The sequence below is a fragment of the Diospyros lotus genome, chromosome 12, assembly GCF_014633365.1.
Source record: "Diospyros lotus cultivar Yz01 chromosome 12, ASM1463336v1, whole genome shotgun sequence".
Taxonomy (NCBI): domain Eukaryota; kingdom Viridiplantae; phylum Streptophyta; class Magnoliopsida; order Ericales; family Ebenaceae; genus Diospyros; species Diospyros lotus.
This window is the reverse complement of record NC_068349.1, coordinates 28,289,263-28,301,431: the sequence shown is the minus strand read 5'-3', so window position 1 is coordinate 28,301,431 and position 12,169 is coordinate 28,289,263. Positions and strand designations below refer to the sequence as shown.

The 12,169-nt window shown below is 40.5% G+C and overlaps 1 protein-coding gene across 1 annotated transcript in view; it reads left to right on the top strand.

The window, feature by feature from the left end:
- The first annotated feature begins 257 nt into the window (after positions 1-257).
- The window catches only part of LOC127787061 (uncharacterized), a 32,193-nt gene continuing 20,281 nt past the window's right edge, over positions 258-12,169 (top strand). Inside the window, exon 1 of the mRNA XM_052314912.1 lies at positions 258-593. Within this exon, the coding sequence (XP_052170872.1) occupies positions 405-593 (189 nt within the window). The 5' untranslated portion in view covers positions 258-404. The remainder of the gene's footprint in view (positions 594-12,169) is intronic.

Here is a 12,169-nt window from a genome sequence, read left to right as displayed (position 1 = left end):
TCTATCATTTGTGTTTTCGATTTTGACAGAGGAGGTAAATTACAGACGGAGTTTTGGCCTTTACCTAAGTAGAATATTGAACTTATGATCTATTAATATTAATTCTAGCATATCACTTATCCGTCATTTGACCTATATAGCTATAATATATTATTTTAAAACATTAAAAAGTTGGTATAAATAAAATAACGTTAAATGACAACCTGACCGTACTTTTTCCATATATTATACGTATATATGGTTCGAACTGCACCGTAAAATCTGTCTTTTACGTGGGCAAGATTTTCGACCGACTCGTATCTGTTAGGGCACGTTATCATATTGTCATCGATTCCTTCAAATATCATCGGGAGCTGATTCGATGCTACTGTTAACTCCTCCGAATTGAATTGACCAGGATAACAATGTCGGCTCGATTGCTGAGAAAAGTTCTTAAGGAACAAGAAGCACAAGAGCAACAACGGCAGCATCTCGGAACAGAAGAAGAGCCTGAAGTTAACGATGGCGATCATTCTGACCCTCTCGATTTGCCTACTCGTGCTTCTGTAAACCCTTTTGATCTCCTCGACGACGACGGCCACGATCATGACCAGGTTTAATTCTACTCCTTTCTAATGCTTACCTCGTCTCCCATGCATTTGATTGATTTTTCACCTTTTCTCAGAATTCCGTGTGTTTTATGTGTTTTCTTGATTGCTTTCTGCATCCTTGCCTGCCTCTTTGGATGGTTATTATGGAGAAAACTTTATGAATTGGTGTCATCTTCACAACCTTAAATCCTGTTTGACTATAATAATGAAATCCTTGTTTAAAGTAATGTTGGGAAAAATGATCTAGTTGAAATGCTTGTATTTAGATTTTGTCCTCAGTTGTTTATTGCACAGGATAATTTAACTAATACATCAGAGGTAATAAAACACTTGACGGCTATTTATTTCAGTTCCAAAGCACACCCAGGGTTACCGTTCTCTATTACTAACTTGAGAAAATGCAGTAAAGCCAGGTAAGTGTGAATATTTTTTTTTGGTGAATTAAGGAATAGATGAATTGAACAAGTAAAATGCCTTCCAAACCTGAAACGTGGTATTTAGGGTTTGTTTTCCAGGATACTCTAACCCTAGGTTTCTCAAAGGCTCAATTTTGCTTTATGTTTTGTGTTTGTTTACCTCTTCCTTTGCATCAGTGGACAATAGAAATAACATTTGCTTCATTTTCTCTACAATATGGGTTAGGATAGATTAAGTTCCTTGCTTGGGGAGGTCCTTGTAGGAGATTGACTTTAGATTTAAGGGAATGAGGTGGCTTGTTTTGATTCCCTACCAAAAGGTGTGGGCTAAATGAAAGAGTGATATATGCTGCATATATTAAAAAATCATGAAGGGCCTACATGGCTGAAAATAGTGACATAGAATGGTTGATTGGCCCCATAATAGCTATGCTAGCATAGAGACTCTTGTTTCATACTTGGGCTATGCATGCCCTAGGACTACTCATCTTTGCTTATAGAGGAAATCTATGAATTGTTGTGCCTACTAAAGTGTATACCAAATGGGTCAAGGCCATTACATTGCGAAGGTGGTGGTTTGCTGTCACACCCTCCAATAATAAGCATATTAGTATTTACTTTGATACCACTACATGTCATACTCTCCAATAAGAGGCAAATTAATACTTGCTCCTATCCCAAAATCTGTCATAGTGCATAAATATTTAACAAGATGCCTAACAATTTTCTTTAATTTCGGTAGGCCTAGTTTACTTAAAATGACCCCATGCCCTCTTTTCATTCCTCGATTGGTATTGTCTCTAAATGGATGATGGCTCAATGAATAAAGTGTATGGGAACATGTGGTCCCCCTGTCTATTTATTAGCTTGTACACATGACAGGAGTGGACTGATGGTCCTTTTTATTGAGTATGCACTTGGTAAGTACTTCTTATTAGGCTGCTTTGAACGAGGACATACTTTAATATTTAATTTCTCCTTATTTCCTATATTTTAAAATTTTCTAGTTCTTATTAGTTGAACCTTAATGGTTGCCTTTCCCACCTTGAGTCAGCCTCATTTAGTCATTGTCTTGAATAGTTGATTATTCTCATCAATCATCGAGGTCTTGAACATTCTGGATAGTTGAGCCTGCAGTAAATTGTTCTCTTCCACTTTTATCTCTTTGTCTTTGACTATCAAACTCTAGTCAATTTTTACCTCTCTGAATCGGTCTCAGTTTCTATTTGGATAGGTTAGTCAACCTCTACAACTGATTATTCATGTTGGTAGTTGAACTTTCAATAGCTCTAGTCTCCTTAGTCAACCTTACACTCTATTGGTCCTCAAGATAATTGATCTCTCAGCACCTCTAGAGTTCAGAGTCAACTCTTTAGTCAATTGTTACCCCATGTTGTTTGCTATAACTACAACTCAATACTTTTGGTAAACCCAACAAGCATTAACCCTCACTAAAAACATTACGCTATAGACTCACCATGCTAAGAAATAGGCGTGCCTAGGTACGAGGTGCAGCTTTGTGCGCCTCATCACCACTGAGGCATGGAGCCATGCTCAAGGCACTGCCTAGGAGCGTGAGGCGCGCGCTTCATGCAAGGTGCAAGGCATATGTAGCGGATTCCTTGTGTATTAAAACCCTATCTCTTGTCCATTTGTCATCTTAGATCTCATTTCTTGTTGATTTGATTGCATATTCTTGTATATCAGTAAGAGGCAAAACTAGTGGTGTAAGCCAAAGGTTTGCCGGGTCTCCCACTCACTGGGATCCTTTGGCAGCGATGTTCACTCATTTGAGAAGTACTCACGTATGCTTTCTGCTCTATTTTTTGTTTCCTTCTTCTAATTTCTTTTTCAATTTAGAAGAAACTAATTTTATGCTGTAATTATGTTTTGATGTGTGTTCTACTATAGTTATTTTTTTATTTCTTCTAATTTATGTTGTAAGTTTGAAGAAACTAATTGCTAAGAAATAGGTGTTTCAATTGTGTGATCTATTGATTTTTTCCCTCTCTCTTCTCTTTTGCAATTTAAAAGAAACTAATTGTTTTTCTATAACTTTATGTGTTGTGTTTTCTACTGTAATTTTTTTTCTTTCTTCTAATTGCAAAAAAAAAAAAATAAAAAAAAATTAGAAAAAACTAATTGTTTTCCTGTAAATGTTTTTTGCAGTGTGTTATGTTATATTTTCCCCCCCTTTAATCTCTTTTGTAGTTAGAAGAAACTAATTGCAAAAGAAACTAATTTTTTTTGGCAATAAATTAATTGTTATTGTAAGGTTGTTTAGTTGTAATTTATGATTTTATGGGTCTGCATCTATCTTCTTATGGGTACATATTAAAAAGAATAGTGTATAAGTATTTTATAAGTATTTTTGAATAAATGTGCGCCTTATGTGCTCAAGGCTTGCACTTCACCTTGCACCTTGGCCCCAAGGGCTAATTTGTGCCTTAGTGTACCTTGTGCCTTTGACAACTATGCTAAGAACTCAGTACCAAAAAGACATCCTTATCTCAATGTCTCAATAAAAGATCCCATCACATAAATCTCTATTCAATGTTGCAATATCAAAATCTGTCCATTGCCTTGGCCTCTTCATCATTGCCCTCTTGCATAACATCAACATAACAACAAATAAAGCTTTGCTCATATTCATAATGTGCCTTACTCAGTTACAAACCATTACATTTCATATCAAACCATTAACTTGGTTACACACACTCTATTTGGTTGTACACTCTCAAGGTGAGCCTCTAAATATATCTTAAGCTTGATCTCTAGCATTCATACTCTCTTTGGAAAGTGTTGGGAATGCAAACTTGAGCCACACAAGCTCAGTAAGGTCACATGCATTGCACATGCTATGTAACATTTTCCTTGTGTACCCCTTATATCTCAAGGCCAAAACAAACCCATGCCCATGGTTGACATGCTTATTCCTCAGGGAGCCACTTGCTTGCTATAAGTCCAATATCTGCGAAAATCTCATATTAGTTCTTGTTTGGCAAACTTTGACCAAAATCAGTTTGAATGCACATATACAACTTTACCCATGCATGACACAACTCAAGCCAAATTGCTAATTCATGCAAACTGTTAGGACCCAGGGGTATAAATGTAATAAGGGAGTGATTGTAATTGTAGAACTAACAGGTGAGGAGGTTCTAATTGGCGGGAAGTCACCCAACAGATTGGGTGTACGCCTAATAAGTAGGCTATTCTAGAAGGGAGGAAGCACGTTTTGATTGAATAACAAATTCTCTCTCTCTCTCTCTTCCTATCTCATTCTCTCCTTAATTCCTTTTCTTACCAGAATTCCTTTCGGTATTTCGCCCCATTGTCAACCCTTAACCTAAGGGCTTGACAATTTAGTATCAGAGCCACTGATCTTTGGCGGCTCCCAGGCACGGATATCGGTGGATAGGCGACATTACGAACGACAGTCGGTGATGAACAATTTGAGTCATGGCGGAAGGTATGCGTTTGAAGCAACTAGAGGAGTGTATGGAGGCTTTGGAGTTAGGGGTGGCGTGCACATAGGAGGACATAGTGGCCATAAAGAACCAAAGCCAGGAGGATATGGTGGCCTTGAGGGATAGCGTAAGGGAGCTGGAGAGGGGCCAAAAAAGGGCAGAATTTTATGGCCAGAAGATTGACAACATGTTTGACATGCTGCCTGCCTTGCCGCAATTTCGATTGCCGGAATACTTTCCTTCAAGATCGAGGCCGAAATCGATCTTCGATAGAGATGGAATCTTGCCCAGGCCAGAGGGGCTGAGGATGGCAAAGGATCGGGTTGCATGGGGACGAGAAACCCATGGCATGGGTTCGGCTCATTCGAGCAATGTCCATACCCCCGCACCATGATTGGAAATTCCAATCTTTGAAGGGGTAAAGCCAAGATGGTGGGTCTGCCGTTGTGAGCGGTTCTTCGAATTGTATCGGGTTGGAGAAGAGCAGAAGGTGACGATGGCAGTGGTGTATCTCAACAACACTGTCGACGCATGGTACCAAAGCTGGAAGTAGGTGGAAGGGGGAATAGTGTTGTGGGTGGCATTCTTGGAAGAGTTGTGTGGCTGATTTGGTGAGAGGAGCATGGTCGACGTGGTGGAAGAATTCAATAAATTGAGGCAACATGGGTTGGTGGAAGATTACTTAAGAAAGTTCGAGGAATTGAGGGCCTTGGTAGGAATGGCCCATCCGAGTTTGCCTGAGCCTTACTTTGTGTTGAGTTTCATTAACGGGTTGAGGGATGACCTGTGATCAATGGTCAAGATGCTGGGGCCATCGTTAGTTAAACAAAGTTGCAGAAAAGGCACGCTTGCAGGAATTGACATGGGAGGCTATATTCAAGAAGAATAAGGTGTGGACACAACCTTGGTTGTAGCCTAGCAAAGGTCTAAACGTATAGCCAGGGGGTAATTCTAAGGCTATAACATGGGTAGTAGGTCAAGGAGGAGCCAAGAATGCCTTGGGTTTAGGGGCAAACAAGAACCAAACCATGGAGTAGAGGAGATAGTTGGGCCTATGTTTCAAGAGTGGCAAGAATTATGGCCTTGGGCATCAGTGCCAATGGTTAATGCCAAAGATGGAGGGGTCTGATGAAGAAGGTGAGGAAGAAGAGGAATGACTCGAAGAAGAAGTGGTTGAAGAGGAAAATGCAGAGGAGGTACAAGGGGATGAAGGAGGTGAGATTTCCTTCCACGCACTAAAAAGAAGCTCCACTGGAAAAATCATTCAAGTTAAAGGTTGTCATGGCCTAAGCCTGGCAATCCTCCTCTTTCTAATCCGATGAGAATTAGAAAGGTGCACGCAAGAACAGAGAGTAGAAAATAGAGAGATGTAAGAGAGGAAGAGAGAAGAATGAGGGAGAACAAAGAGAAGAAAGAGGGAGATAATTCAAAAAATCTATAATATTCTCGTTAGAAAATTCATCCCAAGGATGAGGAGAATATATACAAGGTGTTTAGGAGGAGAAGATTCTCCTGCTAGGGTGGGCCCTACACCTTTCACAGTTATAACAAACTTGCCTACGCCCTTAACCCCTTGCACATGGCAGTAACTAACTTCTATATTAGTAATTACAACAGTAAAAGTAAGTAAAAATTTAAATTGGCTATAGTGGGCTATGGTGGCTTGGTTCTTCTCATGATAAAGGTCAGGTGGGAAAGAGGAGATTGGTGGTACTAATTGATAGTGGTAGCACCCATAGCTTTTTGAATAAAGCTATTGTCGTGAACCTCAAGTGTGAATTAACTGAGACGAACCCCCTATTGGTGATAGTGGCAAACGGGAATAGAATGTACAACTATCACAAGTGCTTTAATTTTAAGTGGGTGATGCAAGGGGTCAAATTTGTGGCGGATCTGAGGGTGTTAGAGCTCAGGAGGTGTGATATTGTTTTGGGGGGTCAATTGGATGAAGACTGTCATTCCATTGACCTTTGATTTCAACAAGTTGGAGGTGACAGTGGAGATTGAAGGAAGGAAATTGACTTTGGCAGGAAGCCTGGAGCAGGGTGAGTGCAAGTTAATTTTGGGGAGACAATTACAGAAGTGATGTGAGTGTGAATGCAAGTTAATTTTGGGGAGCAGATCACACATCTATATTCCATACAAGCAGTGGAATGTGAGTGTTGAAGTTTGCACAAATTAATTCTTAAAATCAGAATAAAGGCATTAAAGAAATTAGAAGTTATGTTTTAATTTTTTAAAAGTCATTGTAACGGTAACTAACCATGTAACGGTTAGTACCAATTTTTTGTTTTCTTTTATGTCTTGTAATTGCTGCCTCCTCTATCCTCTATAAATAGAGGGGCCGGCTATGTTTTTGGTATGCGTTTTTCTTCAGTTTCTTCATGTACACGAGAAGAGAGAAAAGCCTAGGTTATTAGACTTTGTAATCTCTGCGAGGGAAAGTTGTGTGAGAAGGCTTGTGTGTGTGCCTATCTATTCTATAATGGATTTTGTGGTGTTGCCTTTAGTTTGGATGTAGGACTTTGATTCATTCAAAGTTTGAACCAGAATAAACCCTTTTGTCTCTTGTTTCTTTTCTATTTTCGCATGAGAGATTGAGAATTGTGTGCAAAAGTGTTCAGTCAATTACTCAACAACGAGGAGGGTGGAATGGAGAGAAAGGACCCAAAAACGAAAGTAGGGCCAACCATCATCCAACTCCTAACTGAGGTAAGCACTTGTAATAACTTGCACCTACTGTTGAATGAATTTAAGGATTTGTTCGCAGAACCCAAATCGTTACCCCCTCAAAGACCTTTTGACCATTCGATACATCTTAAACCTAACACTGACCTTGTGAACATTCGGTCTTACCTATATGCACCTATACAAAAAACTGAAATTGAAAGCCTTAAACCTAACACTGACCCTATGACCATTCGGTCTTACCTATATGCACCTATACAAAAAACTGAAATTGAAAGCAAGTCAAGAAAATGTTAGCCAACTCCATCATACAACTCAGCCAAAGCCCCTATGCTTCACCAGTGCTCATTGTAAAAAAAGGGATGGTACCTGGTGATTTTTTGTGGACTATAGAAAACAAATTTCCTATACCTATTATTGAGGACTTGCTTGATGAACTATCTAGTGCTACTATCTTTTCTAAGCTGGACCTTAGAGTCGGATATCACCAAATAAGGATGAACCCCTTGGACATACCAAAAATAGCATTTCGAACGCACCAAGGCCTATATGAGTTCACTAATATGCCATTCGGACCCACTAATGCCCCAACCACTTTTTAGGCTTTAATGAACCAAATTTTGAGTCCCTATTCATCGAAATTCATACTCGTTTTCTTTGACGATATCCTTGTGTACAGCCCTAACCTGGAGCAACATTTATACCACCTTAGATCAGCCTTTGAAGTCCTTAGATTTTTAATCAATTGTATGTCAAGTTTTCTAAGTGTCCTTTTGCCAAGGGGGAAGTTGAATACTTGGGGCATATTATTTCGGGGAAGGGAGTGAGTACTAATCCGAAGAAAATTGAAGCTATGGTGAGTTGGCCTAGACCTACAACGGTTACGGAATTGAGGGGATTTTTGGGATTGATGGGGTATTACGGGAAATTTATTCAACACTATGGAGTGATTTGTAGGCCCTTGACTGAGCTTCTTAGGAAGGATAACTTCCATTGGAACTCCAAAGCGGAGGTAGCTTTTGGGGCCTTTAAGAAGGCCATGACCCAAGCTCTAGTTTTGGCACTACCCGATTTTTCTAAGCCCGTCGTTGTGGAGATTGATGCTTGTGACAGTGGAGTAGGGGCTGAGCTTACGCAAGAGGGGAAACCGTTGGCTTACATTAGCCAAGGTTTGGCTCCTAAACATTTTGGGTTGAGTGTATATGATAAGGAGCTGATTGCTGTGTTGGTGGTAGTGGATAAGTGGCAGTATTGTTTGGAGAGCAATCCTTTTGTAATTAAGACTGACCATGAAAGTCTGCAATTCTTGCTTCAACAGAGGCTGCATGCTCATTTGTAGCGGAAAGGGGTTTCTAAGCTCTTGGGATTGGATTACATAATCCAATACAGGAAAGGAAAGAAAAATTTGGTGGCGGATGCCCTATCTAGAAGGGAGGAGAATGGGGCTTGTCAAGCTATCATAGCAGTAACACCTGATTGGGTCAAGGATATTGTGGGGAGCTATGCTAATACGGAGTGGTTGCAAAGGTTGTTGCCTCAGTTGGCCGTCCGCCCTTATGATCAGCAGGGTTATACACTCTCTAATGGAGTGGTCCAGTTTAAAGGAAGGATTGTTGTGGGGAATGATGAGCAGTTGAAGACTAGATCATGCAAGCGCGGCATGGTTCACCCTTAGGAGGGCATTTGGGGGTGAGGGTAACCTACCATAGAGTAAGACACCTTTTTTATTGGCCCGGGTTAAAGAGAGAGGCAGTGAAGTATGTGCTGGAATGTGAGATATGTTAACACTGTAAACATGAATAGGTTGCTTCTTTGGGGTTGCTGTAGTCATTGCCCATACCGGAGCAAGCATGGGAGGACATCTCTATGGATTTCATAGAGGGTTTACCTAAATCAGAGGGCAAAGATACAATCCTGGTGGTAGTGGACAGGTTAACTAAATTTGCTCACTTTCTCAGCCTCACCCATCCTTTCTCAGCTTCGGAGGTGGCCCGGTTGTTTTTGGATGCAGTAGGGAAGATTCATGGAATCCCTAAGACTATTGTGTTGGATGGGGATAAGATTTTTACGAGTTCTTTTTGGCAGGAATTGTTCAGGAGTTTGGGGGTTGAGCTGCACTTGTCGATTGCTTGTCACCCTGAAATTGACGGCCCAACAAAAATGGTGAATCAATGCTTGGAAGCATACCTACGATGCATGTGTTTTACTAGGCCTGGGAGCTGGCATAAGTGGCTATCCCTAGCACAATGGTGGTACAATTCGAGCTACCATACTGCTATCAAGCGGACTCCTTTCGAGGCCCTATTTTGACGTAGCGTGTGTAAAAAAAACACACCAAAATAAACCATTGAAAGAACAAACTTCAATGGCCAAAGCTTGGCTTTTAAGAAGACGCAAAAACAAGACTGTTTTGTAAGAAAACCCAAATAGGTTGCTGAAATTTGATTGAGAAAAACTTGATTACAAACTCTAGATCTTAGGCATATTTATAGTATTTGGCTAATCCAAATCCATCTAATATTCGTAAACAAAATCTAACTAAAATCCTAATAAAAATAAAATCCTAATCTAACATGAAGTAGAATCTTAAATCAAGTAGAAACATGAAGTAGAATCCTAAATCAAGTAGAATTCTAAAACTTAAGAAGTATTAAAATATTGTTCCGGCGTGATCGGGTCGGCTTTGGATCGGGTTTTGATTGGTGACCACATCATATTTGGATACCATCCACCCTTGTTATCAACTATCACAAGTTCCTCATCTACCCTGGCTGATGTGGAGCACTATTTCCAGCAAAGGCAGGAGGTTCTAACAGTTTTAAAAAGCGAGTTAGCTATAACCCGCAATCAGATGGTACAGGCTGCCAATAAGAAGAGGAGTGCTAGGACCTTTTCTGTGGGTGATAGGGTGTTCTTGAAAGTGAAGCACTTTCTGCAGCCAACTTTCTCAAATACCCGAGTGTCCAAGTTCAGCCCAAAGTATTTCGGGTCTTATACTATACTTGCTAGAGTGGGAGAGGTAGCCTGTTGGTTGCAGTTACCTGTTGGAGTGAAGGTACATCCCGTATTCCATGTTTCATTATTGAAGAAAACAGTTGGCCCTCATACTGCCACCAGCCCTGTGTTGCCACCTATGGAAGAGGAATCTGAAGTTGTGATGGAACCCCAGGCCATTGTGGATATGCAGGTTATATGTCAGGGTACAACTCCTATTACTCAAGTTTTGATCAGGTGGTCCCACCTACCTCCAGATCAGCCTACCTGGGAATATTTACCGGATGTGCTGAAGCAGTTTCCTCAGGTTATCAATCTCCTCTGAATTCTCGAGGACAAGAATTGTTTCATTGGGGGGGGGGGGGGGGGGTATTTGTTAGGACCCAGTGTTATAAATGTAATAAGGGAGTGATTGTAACTGTAGAACTAACAGGGCAGGGAGGTTGTAACTGGCGGGGAGTTGCCCAACAGATTGGGTGTACGCCTAATAAGTAGGTTGTTGTAGAAGGGGGAAAGCACGTTTTAATTGAATAACAGATTCTCTCTCTCTCTCTCTCTATCTCGTTCTCTCTCTCTTTTCCTATCTCATTCTCTCCCTAATTCCTGTTCTTACTGGAATTCCTTTCGGAATTCCACTCCATTGTCAACCCTTAACCTAAGGGCTTGACACAAACCCACACAACAAATGTCATGATGTGCATATCATATGAGACACAGAGCAATCCTACTACGATGAATGCAATTAGAGTAGATTCTACAGAATCAAAGTCAAGCGTCTAGCTTGTGCTTCTCAGCAAAGCAAGCACATGGCATGACAACCTTCCTTTTTTTCTCTTCAGGTTTGAATGGTTGCATCAACTTTCTCACACATAAGCACACTTTCCCCACTCACTATAATGTAACAGAAATGCTTGGAAAATCTCGCAGACTCACCCCAGCCCCAGGTCTTTCCTTATTTTAGTCAGCTCCACTCAATGGGTAGGTGGAAAACACCTCTCATTGGTTGCTTTTTCCTGCTACCAGTTTTTTGATTTGCTCCTCTTTATCCATCAACATATTAGTCAATTTCAGCCTTTGGTGTCCTTTTTACTAGTCCAATCAAACTCACCAGAATTCTCCCTTTTCAAACCTCAAAACTATACATTCTACTTTGCCAAAAGCTGAAAAGTCGATGAAGTGATTAAGCTGGAAACCTGATTTTCTGGGATTTTTTTTCTTTTCCCTGGAAGCTGAATTGTTGTCTCTTTTTCAGTCCATTTTCTCTTTTTCTTGGGAATTTTTCAGAATTATCTTCATCAGCACATATTTTATCAGAGGAGGCCTTCAAAATCACCAAATTGCTCTCTGTTATGGGCACATATGGAATTCCAGCACTTATCATTTCCAGCTTTGTTCCTTTCTTTCAGCCTTCTTGGGTGGCCTCACCCATTTATTAATAAGCTTATTCCACCAAAATTTGTACTAATCATCATTCTAAGTTAACCATAGAACATACTAAAATTTGGTACAAAAATTCACCCTTTAAGACTCCCAAATCAAACCTTGAAATCAGCTTCAGCACCAAACCTGTAATCTGTTGTATGCCTGGAACAGTCAGTTTCAATGGTTCTCTTCCTAAGTTGGCCTTCCAGTACTCGGCCAATTACAATATTTGACTCTCTGGACATTCTTTTGAGAGGTTCAGACTGAATTATATCCCTGCATGGGGGGGGGGGGGGGGGGGGGGGGGGGGGTGATATCAGTGGTGAGCATTGCCATCTGCCGTGTAGTGGCCCTGTTGTCCTTCATGGACTGCTCCAGAATTCATTAGGCTCCTTCTTCTACTGTTGTCAACTTCTGTCTTTTTCATATAGACCTCATATGATCAGAAAAGGGCCTAGGTAGGGACTGAATCAACCCTGAGATCTGATGTTCTTCATCCTAATTGCTGTGTAATATTCCTGTAACGTCCTGCATAACCTTCGTAATGTGGTCCATATGTTCTCCAATTATATGTTCATCCTTCTTATGT